General features: G+C 38.9%; 2 protein-coding genes across 5 annotated transcripts in view; both read right to left on the bottom strand.

The window, feature by feature from the left end:
* Positions 1-1729: 1729 nt before the first annotated feature.
* Positions 1730-16198, bottom strand: LOC113141491 (uncharacterized). 4 transcript variants are annotated; one of them, XM_026325935.2, is made up of 12 exons: positions 15487-16198; positions 10096-10177; positions 9728-9787; positions 8631-8684; positions 8462-8548; positions 8220-8328; positions 7016-7036; positions 6760-6795; positions 5113-5142; positions 4585-4668; positions 3733-3791; positions 1730-3036 (listed from the first exon to the last, which is right to left on the bottom strand). In XM_026325935.2, exons 2-12 carry the CDS (start codon positions 10132-10134, stop codon positions 2956-2958), a joined length of 660 nt encoding a protein of 219 aa, XP_026181720.1. In that variant the 5' UTR covers positions 10135-10177; positions 15487-16198; the 3' UTR covers positions 1730-2955. The 4 variants fall into 4 exon arrangements, with proteins under 4 accessions (XP_026181720.1, XP_026181719.1, XP_026181717.1 ...); XM_026325934.1 differs by lacking the exon at positions 15487-16198 and adding an exon at positions 14380-14509; XM_026325932.1 differs by lacking the exon at positions 15487-16198 and adding an exon at positions 12523-13607.
* A 152-nt stretch (positions 16199-16350) lies between these two features.
* The window catches only part of cpt1a2b (carnitine palmitoyltransferase 1A2b), a 59025-nt gene continuing 50894 nt past the window's right edge, over positions 16351-24481 (bottom strand). The window contains exons 17-19 of the mRNA XM_026325931.1: positions 19989-20102; positions 18479-18571; positions 16351-17741 (exon numbers count right to left, since the gene is read on the bottom strand). Coding sequence (XP_026181716.1) covers positions 17613-17741; positions 18479-18571; positions 19989-20102 — 336 coding nt within the window. The 3' untranslated portion in view covers positions 16351-17612. The remainder of the gene's footprint in view (positions 17742-18478; positions 18572-19988; positions 20103-24481) is intronic.

Here is a 24481-nt window from a genome sequence, read left to right on the forward strand (position 1 = left end):
TTATATTTTACTGTTATTATTAACCTGTAAAATCAAGGACTGTCATAGGGCATTTTAAAACATTTTATATGTTAATTCAATATACCATCCCTCTATAGTCTATGCCCCTATCTTTTCCCAGTGTCTAAACCTCTAGCGATATGCCTCCGGGACAAGTCTGTAAGCTTTAAAACACCTTCTTAACCCCGGGATCACCTGTCTTTCAAAAACTGCATTTGGGGTGTATTTCCAGATGTATTACCAAAGATAATGACATTAATGTCTCTCACCCCCTTTTTAGCGCACTGGGCAGACTGCTGCAGCCCAGATGTTTAAAGGAGAGTTACAGCAAGTCCTTGCTGCAAGTCCAGATCATATAACACATGTAGCTTCCAGATGTGTGCACTGAATTGAACTTTTGTGTGTTTTTAATGTATCTATTTATATTTCTGTTGTTTTTTGTGTTTTGGGTTCTTTCTTTTTCTGTGAGTTTGCTGCTAAGACAAACTAATTTCCCTTTGGGCATGAATGAAGTTTATCTATCTATATAAATAAGATTGTGACTAAAATGACTAGAGACATCTCAATAATCAGATGTAATGTCCATTTCACGCCTGCAGAAAGACAGAAACTAGTAATACAGTCTTTAGTCTTAGTCGACTATTGCCAAGGTGTTTGGTATGGTGCTGCCAAACAAGAGCTTGATAAACTTCAGACGGTTCAAAACAAGGCTGCAAGACTAGCACTTGGCTGACCCTTTTAGAACAAACGTCCACTCTGTGCATGAAAACTGTCGTGGATGAAAGTTAATGACAGACTAGCATGAGGTCTTGTTCTGTCCTTACATAAACTCTGGACTTCACCTAAATTCTTTAGCTTGTTCTCACAGCTACTAATTTCAAGCCACCAGTAACAGACATAGTTATAATAAAAGATGATCCTCCATGCTTGCCTTTATGCTACCTTTGCCCAGAACTAATGCACTTAGAAAAACTACTTATTGGAACATGCTGTCTCCAATGATGATTCTAATTAGAAACCATGTCAGTTTCAAAAGGAACTTTAAGCAGCCAATAATCCATAATGGTATTATATTTGATAATGATTGATTTAACTAAGTAATTAATATTCACAGAAAAGGCCATGTAAATGATAATACTGTATGTGTTGTGTACACAACTTGACCAATAAAATCAGTTATTACAGGATTAAGGAACACAAAATATACTGTAGTTAAAATAGCACTGTTGAGAGAAAATCAATGAGCACCTCTCAGACAGAATTGCTTTATTTGTCAGTGTCATCCATATACACATTTTAAATGTTCTGATTCCCCACTATCTCCCAGTGATAGTAATTGTACAGTATTCCAGACCATATATGCGACACATTTAAAAATACAAATGATGAAACACTTGCTTTTACTGTATATGTCGGAAATATAGTGCCAATGTGATTCATATTTTACAGTCTTCACACAAAGTTAACTTTGAATCTTTGTCAGCACATGAATATGCTGTTCATGAAAGTGTATGCAATACTTTCTGTTATGATGAGCTGCAGCAGAGTTAAACCTTACAGGACAGGAACTCAGTGTGAGAGCTAGCTAACTGAGGTTGTTTAGTAATTGATCTACTAAATAGGCTCCACCAATAAATCTCAAATTTAATCGATTTGAGATTGCAAATCTCAAATCGATTAAATCCAGAGATTTATTGGTGGAGCCTATTTAGTAGATCAAAATAGGGAATAGGGAAATTTTTGAGATTTGCAATCTCAAATAGTGAGATTATTATTGGTTCCAGCTCAGCTCCACAATGTACGAGTACACAAATCCTAGTTGAGTGTGTAAAACCACACCTGTACACACAATGTAATGTGTACACTGTGTGTAATGTGTACATGTAATTCTGTTCTCTCTACTTTTGAAGCACCATAAATAAACACAATTCCTTTTTAGTACAGCATAAAAGCAAAAACTTGTATGTGCTATTTCATTCATATGCAAACACTGTAAAATGTACATGGCACACAGGTACAAGTCAGAATACACCATTCCAATATAATAAGGGCTATAACACAATGACATGACAATGAAGGGAAATTTTTATGTTATTAGCTGTCAGCATATTGTGACAAAAAGTCCCTGGAAATGGGTAAAAATGGGTCGATATATCATTTCCTATTGTATAGGTGTTTGTATAGGTATCAAATATACATTATGTATGAGAGCCAGTTATAATGTATCTATGGAATAAAAACTGCATAGAGAGCTGTACTATATTTATATTAATAATAGTGTTAGCTTAGTGGCTCAGGCTAGGTAATTCACTAAAAGTAATTATTTCGCTAACACAGTGATACATATAATGTCTCTTCATGGACAGCTTAAGCAAAGACGCAACTGACTCTGAATCACAGTCAAACACAATGTGTGCAAGGATAAAAAAACTTCAACATCAAATGTAATAAAGCTCAAACACATTTTCCAACAGTGTTTTGCTTGTTTTATGTCATACCTATTTTAGCTTATATCCCTCTCTGTTGACTTTGGTAATACAAAATTCCATCATCTAAAGTCTCTAAAACCTGTCTCCTGCATCATGTCCCAATGTGTTTCCTTTTAGCTGGATCAGCATAAGATAGAAAAACAGCTTGTTACGCAAGATTGGGCTGATGAGCTCTGGTGGTCCTGGTGTACTTCTGGCTTGCTGAGTTAAAGCTGTGTCAGGTTACTGTACAGTTGAGTAACCCAGAATGCTGTGGATTTTTCACTCTTGCGCCTCTTCACATTTTAAGTGAAACTTCATTTTAGAGTCTCTATAACATCTCTATAACATTAGCCCAAGGAGTTTGCAAACCACAGTCATTCCACATTACCAGTGAGTGTGATCATGGCATTGTGATATTTTCTTTTGACATCATACAACAGCAATGCATGATGAATCTAACAAGGCAGTTTTGTGCATATGACTTTTATGTTGCTAATCCATGTGCAACAGTGCATCCGTTGTTAGCTGCATCAGCTGAATGTGTGACGACAGATTGGCACTGGAGCTGTGTGGCAAAGAGAGGCACAACAGAGATAAGTATCTATCCATTCATCCTCTTATTAACTTCTATTATTGATGTAGTCATTAGCAAATGCATGCAAGATGGTTGATGTATAATTTTTTAAACATTCTTCTAGAAATCCATAGACAATATATCAAAATGGACGATGTGACAGTTCCCACAAGTGACAATACATATCACAAGCCCTGCCCCCTCCATGTTAGCAGATGGTACGTGAGCCTAACTAAACATTCAAAGTACAGATTTTTTCCATAGCTGATTTTTGTATAAAAGGACATTTTTTCTGATATGATTGTTTTTTTGTTTTTTTTATAAGTTATAGAAATTGGTGTATTTCAGATGATTGACAGCCTGATTGAAACCACAGTGTGCATAGTGTTGATATGTCCATCTTTATCTACAGCCTATATGTATAATCTTTTGTTCACACAGTCAGGTTCCCTATAACTGCACATTAGCAACTCAGTAAAAGGCAAATAATGACAAATTAAAGATGTTGTGAAAGAATTGATTTGGTATTAAGCCCAGTGAGATTAAAGTATTTGGTACAATGCATTTAGTCACTAGTGAAAGTGTGAAAAAAGCTCTGATGGAAAAAGCACAGTGTATGAAAAACAGTATATGAGATACTGTATGGTATGGTATGGTATGGTATGTTATGCTTGTACTTAGAATTACCTGTAATAAAAGCATGGCCTCTACTGCTTGACTGCTCTCACATTTAGTGGTGTGTCTCTCTGAAACAGAGATAAATAACTCACATCAATTCAATTCTGATGAACACATGTTATCCAGAGCAGCATTACATTAAGAAATATACAGTTCTAACAGACTTGTTTGTATGATGTTATCTCTTAAAGCTACCATACATTTTTCTAATATTTTTGAGTTGAAAAACGCACATATTTTTTCTGTGATACAGACTGCCATATTAGCCTGGCAGCGATATTTTGCATCCAGAGCTTGCATATTGTAGCTTCAAAGACGATCAGCTGCTCAGTGTCAGAGTGACTTTAACCTTGTCAACGCATGACAGCTAACAGAGGACTTTTTGCTTTGGATCTTCGTGTGCACACTGTGGGACCACAGTGGAAATAAATCCTATGGCTTTATTGTCCAACCCTAGACAGTGTTTCTTGTCTAAATAAACTAATCTGTCTGATTGTAAGACAGATTCACTTAATCCATCACACAAATTGGTTTAATACTCTCTGGTGACATTTTACCCTCCTGTAGTGTTTTCTTTAATGATTTGAAAGAACTTGAGTGCTGACCTTCTACATTCCTGTCTGTTAATAATAATATGCAGTTAAGGTGACTCTAACTAGTTATTACATTTTTTAAAGTGGCCCAGTGATGAAGGCAGTTAAACAACAACTGCAGTTTGTTCAGTCTCCAATAGTACCTGTAACACTATCATTACCTGAGCTCCTGAGCAGGAGTTGAGGTTACATTCAGCACAAGGACATTTTTTTTTTTTCATTCATTCATTTCATTCATTCACACACACTGCCCCATTCTGTGTCTTACTGCGCATGTAGAGGTAAACACCAAGTGGAAGAACAATGTTGAGGATCACAGAAAAGATAAGACAATTCCTCATGTTTTGATTGCCTGGTTAAGAAGAGATCAGAGAGAGAGAGAGAAGTCCTATTACTATTACCAAATGAATGACAGGAACAGCAGCATCACGATATATTAATCAATTACTTCAATGACTTGCTTTAGTAAAACTTTTGCTTTTCATTATGATTTATGATATGTTTAACTAGAAAATGCAATTTCTAGAGAAACTGTGGTAGCATTGCTGGCTCCTAAAACAAAGCTAGCTGTATTGCTGCTAAAAATGGAAATCACTGTGAACATGCATTGAAAAGCCTATAGTACCATAGCATCTTTTATATCTTTTGGGAGTTTTAAGTTGAAAATCACACCTACCCCATGTCCTCTGATAAGCTGCTGTAATCTATGATCAGATCTTTACGAGAGTACACTATTTGCCATGTTTTTCTCTCTGACATACATCTGTTCTAGCTCAAAGAAGAAAAAAAATCTTACTTGATTTATATTTTGAAGGCGGTCCTTTGTCTGGATGAACAAAAAAAAAAAATATTAGCAGTTTGAGAACATCTCAGCAATATTGAACCTGAGGAACTTCATATGCATAGTCTCACATGCATAGACAAGAATAGCTGGTTTGATGAATCGCTGTCTGGTGATAAATAGTCTTCTGCAGCTTCTCCCTGATAAATACCCAGTTCTTCCACACATACCGTGGATGAGACATTCCCAGATGGCTATTCACCAGCTTTTTGTATTAATTTGGACTGCAGGGTAAACTCCTGATTCTGATAAAATTCTCAAGAGCAGCAATTCTAAACAGCAATTATCTAATCACCTAAGGGGCCATTATACAGCTTACATAATGCTTTCTCTACCTGAGCTCTGTGGGTCTGCAGCTGTTGTTACTGTTGTTGCTGTTGCTGTTGTTACTGTTGGTGCTGTTGCTGTTGTTACTGTTGGTGCTGCTATTGTTGTTGTTAGTGTTGTTGCTGCTGCTGTTGTTGCTGTTGGTGCTGTTGCTGTTGTTACTGTTGGTGCTGCTATTGTTGTTGTTAGTGTTGTTGCTGCTGCTGTTGTTACTGTTGGTGCTGCTATTGTTGTTGTTAGTGTTGTTGCTGCTGCTGTTGTTACTGTTGTTGCTGTTGGTGCTGTTGCTGTTGTTACTGTTGGTGCTGCTATTGTTGTTGTTAGTGTTGTTGCTGCTGCTGTTGTTGCTGTTGGTGCTGCTATTGTTGTTGTTACTGTTGTTGCTGTTAGTGTTTCTACTGCTGTTGGTGACAGCGTTGTTGTTGTTGGTGCTGCTGTTGTTGCTGCTGTTGTTGGTGGTGACAGTGTTGTTGCTGTTAGTGTTGCTGCTACTGTTGGTGACAGCGTTGTTGTTGTTGTTACTGTTGGTGCTGCTGTTGTTGCTGCTGTTGTTGGTGGTGACAGTGTTGTTGCTGTTAGTGTTGCTGCTACTGTTGGTGACAGCGTTGTTGTTGTTGTTGTTGTTACTGTTGTTGCTGCTGTTGGTGCTGATCGCAGTGTTGTCCGATCTAAAATTGCAAACAACTTAGTCAGTATTAACATTTTACGATATGGACATTAAAATAAATGTAAGTTTTCATATATCAGTATTGGTGAAGTACACAATATTTTAGCAGCAGCTGTAAAATACTAAATTTGTATTTTTATGTGTTGATTATGTAGGTGATGTAGGAAATGCCATATTTCTTTTACCTAAAATATAAGTGTCTACATTTCTTGGTTTGACCTCTGGAGTTCACAGAAATGATAAGAAATCAGTTAGGCAGTGTTCCTTCAACCGGATGCCTGACTAACAATTTTTAGACTCATCAGACAAACACAACTATGACTTTAAGGGCTAAACATCGAGAGTTGCTACATTTTTGGCCAGATCACTTAACACTGCAGTACACATTTCTGCCAGAAGTAGATACAAACTATATATACAGCTGCAGATTGGTCTAAAGCAACACTGCTCCAAAGAATACAGCTGTTAATCAAACACAGATTTTCCCTCACAGGATAAAAACACTATGGTGGTGCTCTGTGGTACTTAGTACATTCTAATTATGAAATTCCTATGAGACCATCAACAATACACTTCTCAAGCACTTTTAAATAAAATGTGTGACTCACCATTAGTTTCTTTTGGATGAAAATTGTATATATATTCTAAAAAAGAGTAGAACAATATGACATTAGTTTAGCCAATGAACTGCAAACACTTCCAATATACTGCTCGAATGTGGGATCTGTAGCCAGACCTCACATGTCCACACAAGCAGACACACAAACAGCAAATGCAGATACACAATACACATACCTGCACACACCCAGTGTAAACACATTTTTTACATACCATCCACAGACACCTGCTACTATGCACACTCACCATATTGACCATACTGACAGCCTGTAATGCAAAAACAAAGGAAAAGGTAATTATGTATTTTAAACTTTAACAACAGCTTTCATAATGACTTTGCTACAATTGTGATAATAAGTAGAGTCAGAAATGGACAGAGTTTCAGTCCAAAAAACCTTTTAAAATGTGAGTTTATGATAATTTGTATCAGTGTCACATGTTAATTTCCAAAATATGTACATATTGGAACAAAATCCAGTAGTTATTAGTAGCAACAGCAGAAGCATAGCTCCTCCCAGGAAATTCAGACACCCCAGATTGAGAGTAGTGTCTGTGTGACTGACACTGTTAGGGACTACAGCGACTGCTGTCTTGCTTATACCCAGGACAAGATTGGTCCATTTGCACACATCAAAGAGCTTTAGTTATCTTCCACACACTAACAAAAAATGAAATTCGATAATATAGATATGGAAAACTAAGAAACTCATTTAATGATCGACCACTTTGCATCAATTTACATGGAAAAAATCCTACTGGGACCAAACATAGACCTCCGTGTATAACTGCCACACCCATTATAAAGCAATATAGCCTATTCATTCATTTTCATTATCCACAATTATTTTTCATCAATCTTTGAAATTTAAATGTGTAACACAGGTAGGCTAATGATTGCTCTGGTCTACAAGTAGAAAGCCTCAGAAATTAAAGTAGCTAAATTTGACCAGAATTGTGTCACTAATTGTTTCAAAATTCGGAGGGGAGGTGTGTAATTATGCTCCATAACTTTACTGCAAAAGGTGATGTAGCAATGAGAATCGTGCCACCAATAATGTGACGTTTGCTAAAAAAAGACCAAAAAATTACAGTTAGATAATAATCTTTAGTATCAGTGTGAAGATAAATCTATAATCTTTCATGTGGTACCATTTGCATTGTTCTACCATACTTTGAGAAGTTACAAGGCATCATGATCACCAGACACCCTCCTCCCTTGTAGGCAAATATCTTTGCCTGCGTATAGATAATTATAAATCTTTATACTTTAGCCAACCTCTTTTCTAATTCATCTAATCAAAATATATAAGAAGATACAAATTAACTTTTTTTGTGACTCACATCTAGTAAGCTATAATAAAGTGTCCACAAATACATGTTTTTGACAAATTATTGCAGAAGATGTCAAAGTTTTGGGCCCTCCCTTGACCCGGGGACTGGGACGACTGACCTGGTGCTATGTCAATGTCTTTTGTAGCCTGGGCCATCAAGCACATCATGTGATAGAACCAGATAGTGTGAGAAGTCTCTTTTCCACACACTAACACGTCAGAACATTTCTAAGATGAAAAATAATCAGGATCAATAATTCATTAGTTTAGTGTTCAGTTTAAGGAATAAAGCAGGTCAACAAAAGCAAACATGACATTAATTGAAGAAAGTGACACTAAAAAGTTTCTTTTATTCACTCACGTGGTTGAAGCAGTTGTACAGTATTGAAGATAGCTGTATATTTTCTTTCTTTTTAAGCTTATGGCACAGAGTACATTTAATTATGTCCTGTATTGGGAAGAGGACACATGTAACAACATTCATTTCTATATACCAGTGCAAAATTTCATTTTGTTTTTGATTCACTTACTATAGAAGTATTTGCTGTTACAACCGTGAAGTTCTGTATCAGATTCGTTGGGTGCTTTAAAGTGGATCAGGGAAGTAAAAAACAGAAGATATTATTAATTGTTAATCTCTGGATCAGTATTAGCTAATGATTATCAGTCTTCCAGTTGTTACATTAAATACTGTAGACAAACGGCAACCAAAACAATAATGTGCTGGGGGTCCTAAAGGGGCACCAGAACATGAGCATTTAAAATTGCATTTTTAGTTTTTCATTCTCTGCTAGTCATTACTGTGCCCCAAACATCCATCCATTATCTATACCCCCTTACTCCTTAACCAGGATCACAGGGATCTGCTGGACCCTATCCCAGCTCTCTTTGGGTGAAAGGTAGGGGTCCACCCTGGACAGGTCACCAGTCCATCACAGGGCCACATAGAGACAAACAACCTCACACACTCACACTCACTCCTATGGGCAATTTAGAGTCACCAATCAACCTGACATACATGTTTTTGGACTGTGGGAGGAAACCAGAGTACCTGGAGAAAACCCACACAAGCACAGGGAGAACATGCAAACTCCACACAGAAAGGCCCCTGATGGGTTTCAAACCAGGAACCTTCTTGCTGTGAGGCAACAGTACTAACCACTAGGTCACCCTGCATTGCCCCAAACATGATTAATTTAATCATTTTATAGTGATCTTAATGTTACTGGGTGCTCTTGGTCCTTCTAACATGTTCAGAGTGTGGAATTTAAGAATTCTTAAGACTTCAGAACTGAATATTTGGACTATTAAATTAAGGAGCTATAATTTATACTGTTGTTTTTTTTAGCTTACACAGAGACCAAGTATATTTTGACATTGTACCACTTTTAAGGCCACATTTGGCCATTTCCAACAAACATTCTGAATTCGTCTCATCCTGCTCTCTGAGTTTTGGTTCAAATAGGACTCTGGACCAGTTCACTTGTTTCAGACCAATGAGCATTTGTGGGCCTGAAATATATATTCTACTACCATATAAGTCAGATGAAGCCTGTGTGTGTGTTTGTGTGAAACACATATTCAAAAATACTAAATTAGCACCACATAATACAAAATGGACACATACCCAATCCTCCATGTTAAAATACTCCTCACAGTGTTCCTTTGACAGCTTAATCACGAACACCTAACAGTTAAAAAAAAGAGAGTAGCACTGAAAGTCAGTTTTTAAATATTTTGACAGAAAACATAATAATCATGACAGAGTGATAATAATAATAAACTGAACTGAGTAATGTTAGGAAGGATCTTTTAGAAAACAGCTTGTATGAGACTTCATAAAGATGCAGAAATGCTAATGCTTTTTAGTCTCTTCTGAAACCACTGATGACTGACTCCACATCAGGAAAAACACACTTTATAATTTGCACCTCATTAGATGAGATCAAAACTCAGCTGATGATCGAGCTATGAGACAAAATAGGTGAAACTTACAAAAATGAACAGGCTGGTCACATATCTCCATGATTTCATGTTGCCAGCATGACCATCTACAATCCCACTGTGGAAGAAAAAGCTGAGAGAAGGGAATCATTTCAGTCTTAGGGTGTGCTGTTGGGTCTGTCACTGCTTACTTATACATTTGGTTTAAAGACATGTAATTTACCATAAAATAAAACGGGCTGTCTGTCCAGGGGAGTTAAGTCCAATCATGGTAAAACAAGGAAATAAAAATCCCCTCTGAATCCACGTGCTCTACGTTTTCACTGGACTTCCTTGTCTTAGTTAATTTATCACAGGTTTTATCATTAGCCAGTGTCGTCTTCTTTTCCTTTCCTCCCTTCAGGGGTCGCCACAGCGAATCATCTGCCTGTATTTAACCAGTGGCTAAGTACAGTAATAACCAACACAAAATGATTTATATTTCAAATTATTAAATTAAATTGTTGAATCAACACCAAATGTAACCTAATCATGCCAGGATATTCTTTTACTTCACTAGTAATCTACTGAGATGATTCTTCCCGTTCATTTCTCATCTGTCAGTATGTACTCTGCAAATTACAATGAAAGGCAGACAATGATTGGCTTAATATTGTGACGGTCTGACGTGTCCCTAACAAAGAAATATTCTCAAAGTCTGTGAAGATTCTCAGTCACCCAGGTGAAGTTACCTAGAGGACGAATCATGGCAACAGTTCTTAGGCTGAAATGTCTCACCACTAATCCAAGTGGCTTACAAACAGATCATTTACCTGCCAATTTAAAAACGGAAATTCAGTGACCGATCCTCTTGTTAGCGACACATTTAATGTCATTTTCAGCCCCATGCACAGAACAGACAGTCAGCCGCTCCAGCAGAGATTAAGTGTGTCATACATCTCATGTCTGTATTTTAGAGACAGTGTGGACTGGCATCACACAAAACAGAAGTCTGTCTGCTCAGTGAGATGCACAGGTTACTGTGTCAGCTGGCCTGAGAACCAAGCCAGTATTCAATTAGAGTACTATAAATCTATATGGTTCAAGTCATGCCGTTTATAAGACTGGAGATTCTGGGACTGGATGTTAAGTTTGCTATTTGGTTGACAGCACAGAGAAGGAGAGAGGGGGTCAGTGATGGAGACAATGGGAGAGCAGAATTTAGTCACCAGAGAGACCACTAGAGCTCTGTATAAATGCACACTGAAAACACACACCGACACGCTGATGACTGACACTGGACGGAGTCGATGTGGCACAAACAAGTTTATTTTGTCTTCTTTTCCTTAACAGCTTTTTAAATTTTTTTACTCATACAGTAAGTATGAGATGTTATCCTTGTTTTTAACATGCTTCGACTGTTAAGGATGGAAGACTGCCCTGACAGTCGAAGCACGTTAAAAACAAGGATAACATCTCGTACTACGTGTGTCACCAGGACACGCTATGACACTTTATTGGCACCGCAGAGCCACAGTTAAAGTCCTCGACTTATCCTGATGCTGTTATCGCCCGCAGGCCTCTGGGAAATGTCTGTCTGCCACTGGCTCACAGGTTGCTTCATTGGGGTTAATGATTTTTGCTTTAAGTGTGAAATTGTAATAAACAGGTGTCATTTTTAATGTCATCAAATTTAACATCTGTTTGAATGTCATCACAGATAAAAAATATTTTTTAAATTTCACATGTATCTATAAATGTATTCAAAAATCATGTTTATGTGTGTGTGTGGGAAAATGAAAGCAACACACACACACACACACACACACACACAACCATGATGACATGCCCATAGAACTCTTTGAAGTCAATAGTGGAGTCGGCTGTTGAGTGTCGATGAATGATGAATTCATGTTTAGATTAAAATGTAAACAGCAGAGGAGCTACAGTTCAAACATGTCTGTCGTGTATTAAAGCTCCATTGACCCAAAGGCGCTTAATCATTCCTTCAGTTGTATTTGGCACAAGCCTACTGGCCACACAGAACATCTCAACACAAGAGCAAGAGCAATAACACTAGGTCCACATATTTATCTACGCCCACGGGCTCTTTTGGGTGAAGTGACACACGTTCGTGCATCGTCGCTTTTGTGCTGCGTTGACGTGCCAGAATCAGCGAGGCTGAAGTGCTGAAATAACCAACATTGCGTTTTCATCTGTTTTCATTCGAGGATCCCAGCAGTTTTTAGGTTTAACACCAACACCTCTGTTTTTTTTTTTTTCATTCACTCATTTATTCAATGTGTTTGGATAGTTCTCCTTATAATGCAGGCCCAACATGTAGGAAACTGTCCCCATGCTCCAGGTCACATATGGACGTCTCAAAGGCAGCGCAGCTTAATTGTGAACACACTATGATAAAGCAATGAAAAGACATCACAACTGTTACACCAAACACAATTAGTGCACAGAGATGCAGTGAAAGGAGGATGTTCCTACTTGGAAAGTCCGACTTTGGCAGACAACCCTTGTCCTTCAGCAGCAGCTTCTTCTTCAGCACTGTGCAAATACTTCTCTGTGAACTTTATACATGAAGCACAAACCCTAAATGGCATGTTCCATTAAGAAACAGGCCTAAATATTCTCTGTTTCACCATGTAATTCATTAAATTCATTGCTCATTGAATTCATTCATTAAATTCAGTTGGTGTTAGCTAACTCTGTGTATCACTGTGATGGTGATAAAGTAGCTTAGTGAGCTACATGAAGTTACTGAACAAGTTAACATCATTAACATTACAACATCATAAACATACACACAGACCTCTGTGTTTAACTTTTTCCTCTTTCCTCACTTTTCTGCTCTGTGGCTCTGACCTCTTCAGATTTCTGTCTGTGTTTACTCTGATCTTACTTTAATATCTGATTCTGCTTCATCAGTGATCAACTGTGGCTCCCAGGCTTTTCCTGCAAGAACCCCCTTTTTAGATAAGCCTGTTTACACACACACACACACACATTCTGACACGTACACGTCTCTGCTTCCAAACTCCGCATGGGAAAGACACAGAATAGCTCCACAGCCCCACTTTAGGACCCACTGAGTTAAAAGCAGAACATTTCTTTGGTGTCCCTCTAGTTGCTGGCCTATATGGTGTATACCTAAAAACAACGCTGTTTGAAGTTGGGCTTGAATCAATCATTCTGACGCTGTGGAAAAAACAGGTCAGCACCTAATAATTTTCATGAACAGCTGAAGTTCTTGATTAGCTTAATCTACCTACCAAAGGTCGGAAAATAGTGAAGGATGATCACGATCTACTGTTCAAACAAGATCTGCAGTGTACACAGCGAGCTTTCATCCAAATAAATAACCAATAAAAAAAACAACCTATTGCACAGCTAAATGAATGTGTGGTAGTTAATTAATTCACTGTGTAGGCCTAAATATATACTTTCAACTCATGTTCATGAGTTCATCCATCCATTATCTATACCCGCTTATTCCTAACCAGGGTCTGGACTGGTGACCTGTCCAGGGTCCATCACAGGGCCACATAGAGACAAACAACCTCACACACTCACACTCACTCCTATGGGCAATTTAGAGTCACCAATCAACCTGACATACATGTTTTTGGACTGTGGGAGGAAACCAGAGTACCTGGAGAAAACCCACACAAGCACAGGGAGAACATGCAGACTCCACACAGAAAGGCCCCTGATGGGTTTCAAACCAGGAAACTTCTTGCTGTGAGGCAACAGTGCTAACCACTAATCCACCGTGCTGCCTTCATGAGTTCATATTAAAGAAAATTACCCCTAGCTGTAATTAATAACACCTATAATATTTTTAGTTCGAAATTTTCTGTGATATTCTCATGCATATTCAGTTTCTCACATCTTTTCATGATACATATGTGCGACGCTAAACAAATTAAAAGTTAGAGCGTCATAGCATTTATTGGGCTCCCAAAGATGATTTGACATAACAGTACAGAAGCTTATATAACGAAGAAGCCTTTCACTTCCATCCCACATGCAAGACTGCAGTGAAACCTGCGCAATGATAAGGAATAAGGTAAACACGACCAAGCTGTGATGAGCCGGACTGTCGGTCCGCCTGTGACTACACACCGAGTCCTAAAAAGGCTGCGGCTGAGGTTTGTCCCTCCGCCTGCTCAAACCCTGTAGCCCCCCCACACCTCTAGTCGAGAGCACTGAAGAAATTCGCACCTTCTCCTGTTGCATATCCCAGCAAAGCAGTGGGTTTTTTTTTTTTTTGGCGTGTGCAGGGAAACAGGTTATCCACTGAATAAAAGGCAATAACTGTCTGCAAGGGAAATATAATCCTACCGTGCTGTGCTGTCGGCAGTCGATCTCTGCTCTGACCAAGGGAATTGCTCATTCTCTGTTTCACTGTTTTACTTTCACTTTCATCCTTCATCTCTCCTCCTCTTTGTTGGTCTTCAAACATTAGATTGGCGGAGTTTCTAGATCAGGGGCTGGGTCCAAACGGTGCTGCTTAAGTCATGAAGCTGGAAATTTAGGGAGCCTCCTGTGACCTAATCTAATAAAGACTGCGATTCAGGCCTTAATTAGTTCTCTGCAAATAATATGAGATAATGGGACCCTTAAACAAATCCTAAGAAGTACAAAACTATTTAATAGTGATCGAGTTAGTGAATATATTTATATAGAATGGACCAGAAGCAGACACATTGTTGGGTCAGTACATAGCCTTTTTAAAATTTTACATAAACATGCCATAACCGTAAACATACCATCTCTCAAAGGCTTTCTCCACAAAGTCTACAATTTACATTTGGGTGCACAGTACACAGTTTTATGTTTGACACAATCCTAAATTCTTGCTGTGTTCTTGTGTATGACAGACGTGGTACCCAACAAATCACAGCCCAGGGCCGGGAACAAGACTGTAATCGCTGAATGGCACCTTATCTACATTTAAAATCAGGGAGGGCAGTAGTCCCTGAGGAAGGAACTTACGAGCACTGCCTTAAAGTTTGTTTTAAGACTTCTTGTATAACAGCTGACCATTAACACAAATGTTTGATGAACTGGTTGTATATGCCAAGATTGTTGTGAGCAAAAGAAAATGTGCTTTATTTATCAACATGTCCTTTTAGTAGACAAGCATCAGACATGTTAAGACTTTATGTCGGGACGTCTTGAGCCAGGGGTCACCAGCCTTCTAGAAACTGAGAGGGTACTATGGGAACTGAGTAATAGGAAGGGCTACTTGTTTGATACAAACTTCCTGATTAACATAATGTGGCACGGCTCACCTTCAATATTATTAATAGTAACATTCATATATGTGAAGAGACTGGCTGATCACATGTTAATGGTTTTTGAAACACACATATATATTTCTTAATCAAAAACTTCGCAGCTCCAAATGAAGCTGAGAGAAGACTGTTTGCCCACAGCTGCCTTTACCGAAGCGTCTCTCCACACTGTGTTGCTTTTCCGTCGCCACAGTCGCTCCATGAATGAGACAGACGCACTTCTCTTTAACTGTCGTAAAAAATAACTCTTCCCCCCAATCACCGTGAAAATGGTAAGTGTTCTTTCGCCTTTCTGCCATATTTGTCCTTATTTTCGGTGTGTGTGTGCGTGTGTGTAAGAGGGGACAGCATGTGGCTCCCCGTATTCTTGTCTCGGCAATGAGTGAGATGGCGGATTGTTTTGTGCACGATACTGAACTTTGACCCCAGACAAGGTCAGAGTTCTTATATACAAAAACATTTTTGTTTTTTAAATTTTATATTGAATATCGTCATTTTCAAATCTACATCAATACAAGTGTTATTGATTCATAAAGAACAGCAACACAATTAATTACATTTTTCAGACAGAGCTCTGTGGTGACTAGTGCTGTTTATAGAACATGCCTTGTTGGCTACCTCTGTCTTAAGCCATCCCAGATGCAGCATCAGCAATTGTTTAGTTTGACACACCATAAGAAACAAAAGAACTGATTGTCGCCTCAGATGTCTATGTTGGATTGAAATTGCCAACGACTTGGGTCATTTTGTGGTTTAAATTGTGCAGTCTGGACCTGGCATTATGAGAAATATTGACTAGAAACACAACAGTAATAAGTGAGTGTATCAGTCAACATTATCTGATTTAAAACTATAATACCCATACATTCACAAATATTCAAGCACCACTAGTAACTAATAGCAAACAGTAGCTGTACAAAAATATAAAATACAGTGTATCCCAAACCCAAATAAAACCAATTCTAATGTTAACCTTTAGTCCTAAAAGTAAATCAGCAGATCAGCTTTGCTACTATTTTTGAGCGGCTCATTGTCCAAACCAAGCCACAGGACATTTATTATTATCGTTTAATCCATCACAATTTAATTGATAATAAAATAAGCCACATAATGGAGTTGATTAAGGCACAGCATCTGTTCAGCTGGATGAAGCATGAATATAAATCAAAGAAAGTACAAAGGACAAATGTCCGACATGGAAAACAGAACTGTGTCTGAAGAGCTAAAATTTTGTTTTACCACTACATCACTGCCCATGAGAACATGCTGTGACCAAGCTATCAGTAATTACGTTTTTGAAAAATGAAACTTCAACCTGCTCATATCACTTCAGTATCTGTACAATTGTAATTTTTGGCAAGTAAATATTTGTGTTTTCCACAACACTGTCATGACCATGACTCATTGCTATACTAAAACAAAGGCCAGAGAATTTTAATACAGTTTCCTTAAGCAATCCAATCTCTTTTAGAGATTTTTATGGAGTCTCTCACAGCTACGGGTGGACTTGGGTTTCCCCTTCACTTTTCGTAGAGATTATTTGGCCTGGTAACTTTAGCTGCTTCTTTCTTCTTAAAACTTCCCTTTTAAGTGGTAACTTCTGTTCCCTCTTTCTGAAGAACTCACGAAATCCCAGGTTTTGCATTGTCTGAGAAAATAGCAGAATTTTTGGACTTGGACAGAACAAGCTGGTAATAAAAAAGTCTGCATTTTAGCTGTCAAACATTTGGCATGCATGGCTACGATGAAAGGCGTGTTTTGTTTCTTGAAGGAATGCACGTCACAGGGCAAGCTGTGGCAGCTCTGTAATGAAATGCATTTTTTGTTGCTTAATGACAAAAGATTAAAGCAATAGATCATGATGAACCCTGTGTCCTCAGTGCACCTTGTTTTTCTGTCTCAAGAGGGTCCTTAGTTATGTTTCACTAGTGTCAATGTAATGGATGATTTTTTTGTCATCGGTTTTACAATTTGTGCTCTATATCTGGTGGTGGATGTTAGCATAGGTGGTAGAGTAGCTGTGTTATGACTAGAAGACTGGTGGTTCGTCCACATGGCTATACACTGAATCCCATGTTGATCACAGGGGCCAGGTCATGGCAGTGCCCCCATTGGTGTGTGAGTGTGTATGAATGTCTGTGTGTAAATAGGTGAATGGAACATAGTATAAAACACTAAGTGCACTTGAGTGTTGAAAAGCGCTACATAAGACCAGACCATTTAAATATTGCATTGTTGATTCTAAACTCATTGCAGAATACTGGTCCTCATCAGGATTCACAAGAGCTTCTTGGTCTCTGGCTGGGCTGTGCTTTTGGAGGACGAGGAGGTTTTGGAGTCAACAGAGAGGAGAGTCATGATGTCTTGGATCGCTTTAATTATTTGAGCTCCAAACCTGTGGGAGTCCTTTAATGGGAAAAAAAAAAAAAAAAAAAAACATAGAAAGAAATTAAGACTATAGAAGAACAGAGAAATGACTGTGTAGAGAAGGGAGAGAGAGTGACAGAATAAAAGAGACTGGATTTTTGGAGGCTGATATTAATATCTGTATTTGAAAGTTTTAGAAAACAATGACATAAAAACCTTGATTAGAATTTCTGTTCTGCATTGTTTCTTTACCAATGGGCCAAAATATAGATATTTACTATTATTAATGGTTTCATATTTCCAAGGAATAATATGAAAAGGGAACTGAAAATAGACAGCAAAGTTCCATACTGACATATACTGCCCACACCGTCCAGTAAAAATGCAACTAAGATAGATACTGAAATGCTAATATTTAACAATCCATTGAATATTACAAGTAATTACTTAAGCTGCATGTAGGCTACTGTCTTGCATGCCCTTACAAGTCTTCTGCTAAGATGGAACAGATTCAGCTTGAAAAAAAAAAAAAAAAACAAAAAAACAAAAACTTGCAGCACAGATTTCTCAAGATAGCGGCACCTTTTTTCTGATATCACCATAGGGGATCCAGACATGAATTTTCACTCATGAACTGAGAATAATCCCCCTTCTTTTATTTGTGTTTTTGCTTTGTTTGTTTCCACCACTTATTCTAACAAGACAGCATCATAATAGCATCTAGCATAATAGCATAGTATCTTAATACACACTAATGAAATAAAGATTTTACTTACAGTCTCACTGCAGGAATATTTGGATGACACATGGAAGTTAATCATGTCTTCACCAACAATGATGTATGAAACTCCGTAGCCATCATCAGCAACCTAACATGACCACAGGGATTGTATAATATTAGTTTAAAGGCCTCACACAGTTTGTACACCTTTTCAACTAATGACATTCTAAGGCTGGTTCAGTGCCAGTGCCTAATTGTGGCTTTCAAAAGAACCGGCTCTAACATGGCACCAACTCTCTGCTGGTGTAGAAGTAAGAACTGCTTATGTCAGGAGCTGGGGTCAGAATTATTGTGTCCAACAAGACCAGGTGTGGTTGTGTTTGGATGCCGCTATTTTAGGGAGCCAAATCCAAATAGGGTATTTGGCAAAGCACAAATATTGGGTTATTATGAAAATTTATTGTGAACAATATTGTTAAAACTATTTGTTTTCCAGATGTCAAAAGACATTAAACAGCTGGTCAGTGAGGCTGCTGTGTATTTGTGTTCTGTGTGAGGTGCAGGAAGACATTAGGGGAGAGGGGACAGACAACAGAGACTGAAAATATGGGTCAAATGGAGTACATTGCTATTACACTATTTTGGTGTGATTAGGGTTTTTTTGTTAACTGGTTTGAAGTAGTTTATTATAATAATGTTACTTGTCTTTTGTTTTACTGTCAGACCTGGTACATTTGAAGTAGAGTTTCTTCTGGAGCAGATAACCATACTGTCTTGGAGCAGTGTAATTACTAACATTAGTGTTAGCTTGTTCATCTACACACTGTACTCACTGCTCAGTTAGCCTGTGTGTCACATGGTTGCAAGTATCACACTGAAGAGACAGGTCACTATTTATAGCCACTGTAACAAAACTGCTGTGCCAATATTTCACTTTAAAAGACACAGACGCAGCGGAGCTTATTTGACTGCAACGTATACAGTGTGTATATATGTAATTTGGTGGCTTTGTCGTGGCTCTCTAGCCTGTGGAAAAGTTAATCAATTCCTAGAAGGTTTGCAAGTTGAACCAACTCCAGACTGGCTCTAGCACCAGCTCCAAGCTAGCACTTAGCTAGTGTTGGCTGTACTAACACAGCGTTATTTCTACTGTAAAAATGTGTACACAGTATCATTTTGTCATCTACATTTGTACTTACAACTATGTGTTGTGTAACTAGTAGGGCTGTCAACATTAACGCGTTAACGCATGTGATTAATCTCAACGTTTTAATGCGTTAATATTTTTTTTATCGTTTGACCCCAACTTCTTTCTGTCATCGCAGCGCGGATGGATATATATCACTGTTTGATAGGAGACATGACGTCTGGTCTGCTGAACAGCAAGTGTTGTTATAAAAAGCTTCCAGATGGAAGTTTGGATCTGTTTCCCAAACACTAGTTTGTCTTTATTTCAATACATTTACTGGTAAATCCTATCATTTTACATTTGCGATTAATCGTGATTAACTCAGTTAAAGTTTTTAACCATCTAACAGCACTAGTAACTACTATGTGTTACTCACCGGTCCAAACCCTCCACCAAGCGATATGAAGTCAGGGTGGTTCTTCAAGTCAAACAGCTCCATCTGTTGAACTGGAGTCTGACTGGTGGAGAGACGCCAAGGCTCAGACAAAACCTGTAATTTGTGTAGCAGAGATCAAATAATAAAAGGGGCGAAGCAGAACATGTGATGATATATCCGTCCTGCAGGAAGAATTTACAATATAGTACTAATAATTATGCAAGTAATAAATCATAGATGATCATAGATCTAGACTTTTCATTTCCACGGATGACTGATTTATATACGCAGATTTTCTGTAAATGTCAATCTTGTTACATCTTTAATGTAATATCCCAACAAAGAGAAAAAAACCCCATTTAATTACTGGGAATATTTAATAAAAAAAACTACCAACTAATACTTTGTGGACGCACCGTTTGCCTTTATTACAGCATCAAGTCTTTCTGAATAAGTTGCTAGTAACTTCACACATCTAGACTTTGGAAATGTTTCCCAGTCTTCTTTGCAAAAAAGTTCAAGTTCCTTCAAATTGTGAGGCGATCTCCTGTTTATGGCTCTTTTTAGGTAATTCCATAGGTTTTCGGGGGGGACTGAAGTCTGGACTTCGATTTTCCTTTTCTGAAGCCATGTCTTGGTTGATTTTTATGTGCTTCGGGTCACTTGATCTTTCATTTTCCCATATGTGCTCCTGGCCCAGAGACAAACAACCTCACACACTCACACTCACTCCTATGGGCAATTTAGATTCACCAACCAACCTGACATACATGTTTTTGGACTGTGGGAGGAAACCAGAGTACCTGGAGAAAACCCACACAAGCACAGGGAGAACATGCAAACTCCACACAGAAAGGCCCCTAATGGGTTTCAAACCAGGAACCATCTTGCTGTGTGGCAACAGTGCTAGCCACTTAGCCACCATGCACCAAACATACCTTTTGGAAATAAGGCCAAAAGTTCAAACTTTTTCTCGACAGATCATAACACATTTTCCCCACATGGTTAGGGGTGACTGAATCACGAATCAGTCCTTAGGCATAATTCAGATGGGCTTGCATTTTCTATTTTGCAAGAAATGAATTTTGTCTTGTCACCCTACTCTACAGCCCAGACTTGTTCAGAAACAGGAGATGGTAGTCACATCCAAGGAATCACCAGTACCTGCCAGAAGCTCCTGTAGCTCCTTCAGTGTTGCTGTTGGCCTCTTGATAGTCTGTTTCTTTGGCAATTTACCAACATGGCACCTGACCCAAATGCATCAGGGCTAGTGATGCCGCACCTCTTGAAAAAGCTGCTGGTATTATTACTGACGTTGAAGAGCGCTGTAACCTCACTGCGTGAAACGCTTGATTCTGTAGCCCCTCTAAAAAAGAAGTTAGTGAATCAGAGAAGACTAGCCCCATGGTATAATTTACATATTCGTACCTTAAAAGCAGGCATCACAAAGGCTGGAAAGGAAGTGGCGTTCCACAAACTTAGAGGAAATTTTTCTAGCCTGGAAAAACAGTCTACTAACATATAAAAAAGCTCTCCGTAAAGCCAGAACTGCATACTATTCATCACTAATAGAGGAAAATAAGAACAATCCCAGGTTTCTTTTCAGCACTGTAGCCAGGCTGACAAAAAGTCACAGCTCTGTTGAGCCCAGTGTTCCCTTAGCTCTCAGCAGTGATGAATTTTGAGTTTCTTTACAAATAAAATCACAACTATTAGAGATAAAATTCAGCAGATGCTTCCTATACCTGCAATAAATGAATCTTCTACTACAGTAGCTCTTGAATCATCTGTAGGACCTCAGTTATGTTTAGACTGCTTCTCTCTCATAGATCTCTCTGAATTTACATCAGTAGTTGCTTCATCGAAATCATCAACGTGTCTCTTAGACCCCATCCCTACTAGACTGCTTAAAGGCACCCTGCCATTAATGAACTCATCTTTATTAGACTTGGTAAATTTATCTCTAGTATCAGGCTACGTACCACAGGCCTTTAAGACTGCAGAAATCAAACCTTTACTCAAAAAGCCTAGTCTTGATCCAGGAGTCTTGGCTAATTATAGACCAATATCCAACCTGCCATTTATTTATAAAAAGTTACCAACGATCTTCTCTTAGCCTCAGATAATGGACTTGTTTCAATACTTGTCCTCCTAGACCTTAGTGCTGCATTCGACACTATTGACCACAACATCTTATTACAGAGACTGGAGCATGTGACTGGTATCAGAGGAACAGCGTTAAAATGGTTCCAATCCTATTTATCGGACAGATTCCAGTTTGTTCATGTCCATGATGAACCTTCCACACGAACAAAAGTTAGTTATGGAGTTCCACAAGGCTCTGTGCTAGGACCGATTCTGTTCACCCTGTACATGCTTCCTTTAGGATATGTCATTAGGAAGCACTCTATTAATTACAACTGCTATGCAGATGACACTCAGTTATATCTCTCTATTAAACCTGTTAACACAAATCAGTTAACAAGACTTCAAGCCTGTCTAACTGACATAAAGGCCTGGATGACCAGTAACTTTTTACTTTTAAACTCAGAGAAAACAGAAGTCATTATATTTGGGCCAAAAAATGTCAGAAATAACTTTTCTAAAATCATAGCTACTCTAGATGGCATAACCCTGGCCTCCAGCACTACTGTAAAAAACCTTGGAGTTATTTTTGACCAGGACATGTCCTTTAACTCACACATAAAACAAATCTCTAGAACTGCATTCTTTCACCTGCGCAACATTTCCAAAATTAGGAACATCCTGTCTCAAACTGATGCAGAAAAACTAGTCCATGCATTGTTACCTCAAGGCTAGATTACTGTAACTCATTACTATCTGGATGTCCCAATATCTCCATAAAAAGCCTCCAATTAATCCAGAATGCCGCAGCCAGAGTCCTGACAGGAACTAGCAAGAGAGATCATATTTCTCCTATATTGGCTTCTCTTCATTGGCTCCCTGTAAAATATAGAATAGAATTTAAAATCCTTCTTCTCACATACAAATCCCTTCATAATCAAGCTCCTTCATACCTTAAAGACCTCATAGCACCATATTATCCCAAAAGACCACTTCGCTCTCAGAGTGCAGGTCTACTTGTGGTTCCCAGAGTTTCCAAAAGCAGACTGGGAGGCAGAGCCTTTAGTTATCAAGCTCCTCTCCTGTGGAACCAGCTCCCAGCCTGGGTTCAGGAGGCAGACACTCTCTGTACTTTTAAGGCTAGACTTAAAACCTTCCTCTTTGACAAAGCATATAGTTAGGGCTGGCTTCAGGCAACCCTGAACCATCCCTTAGTTATGCTGCTTTATTGTTGCTGTTGTTTTCTCTCTGCTCTATCCACTCACCCCAACCGGTCGAGGCAGATGGCCGTACAAACTGAGCCTGGTTCTGCTGGAGGTTTTTTCTTCTGTTAAAGGGAGTTTTTCCTCTCCACTGTTGCCAAGTGCTTGCTCATAGAGAATTGTTGGGTTTTTAGTTTTAGTTTTGTAAAGTGCCTTGAGATGATTTGTATTGTGATTTGGCGCCATACAAATAAAATTGAATTGAATTGAATTGAATTGAAGAGCGTAATCAGTGACTCAAAGCAGAGATGGAGAAGGAACATGCAATGCTCCACAAACTACTGGATGTGGCCTGTGGACAATCAAAGCTATTAGCCTCGGTTAGCACTGCACCCCACCACTCCAAGGGACCCTTCCATCTGTCCGTGGCCCTCTTCTTGCTCAACTCCTAAGCAGGGGTTGTTGGAGGAAGATGTAGTAGCCCGCGGACCAATGAGGGTTTCACGTCACGATACATCACGAGTGCCCCCCCGGTGAGCTTTTCAAATCGCTTCATGACCTTGGCTGTTGACGCCCCAGCCCCTCCTGCTGATGTCTGAGTGGCCCAGGCCCCTCCAGATTTGGAGTCATTGGCTAAATTCCCTGTGCTGCGAAGGAGTGCCCCGGACTGTACAACTGTACTCTGCGATGGCTTAGCTTGCAGTGGCACGGCTTCGGTTAAGCAGAATACTTAACACCTGGTTCCACTCAACCTGCAGCTTCCATAATGTTAGCTTCATTGACAGTTCTAACTTATTTTGAAACCGCTCCTCTTTTTTCTGTGAAGATCGCCTTCATCTAAACAGGTTAGGGAGTCGCATGCTGTCAGTTAACATTCAGCATGCAGTACAAACAAGCACACATTATTGACTATTTACATCACACACCCCCTCCATGATTTATCACCCTACTTCTTCCTCTGCTATGAGTATGCATCATGCTACTACCGAGATTGCCCACTGCCGGTCACAGTTATCATGTCTCAATTCCAGTTTCATGTTGCATCCATCTTCTCCCCTCCAGCCCATGCGGAGCTGGCAGAACAGTTTCTCTCCCATTGTTAAGAAGGTAGAAGGCATCAAATCCCAAATTCAGCCCTGCTCTATATGGCAACCCATTCTCTCACATGTGCCCTCTCTCTCTTTTGTACAGTTTTAGCCACTGCCC

The sequence above is a fragment of the Mastacembelus armatus genome, chromosome 8 (assembly GCF_900324485.2).
Source record: "Mastacembelus armatus chromosome 8, fMasArm1.2, whole genome shotgun sequence".
In the NCBI taxonomy this organism is placed as follows: Eukaryota; Metazoa; Chordata; class Actinopteri; order Synbranchiformes; family Mastacembelidae; genus Mastacembelus; species Mastacembelus armatus.

Bases quoted from the DNA above. Each gene is read 5' to 3' on its own strand.
- LOC113141491 (XM_026325932.1), bottom strand. From the start codon at position 12,638: ATGCCATTTAGGGTTTGTGCTTCATGTATAAAGTTCACAGAGAAGTAT. The intron at 9,788-10,095 runs GTAAGTTTCACC...TTTAACTGTTAG, and splicing joins TGACCAGCCTGTTCATTTTT to GTGTTCGTGATTAAGCTGTC. The intron at 6,796-7,015 runs GTGAGTGTGCAT...ACTCTTTTTTAG, and splicing joins CTGTCAGTATGGTCAATATG to AATATATATACAATTTTCAT.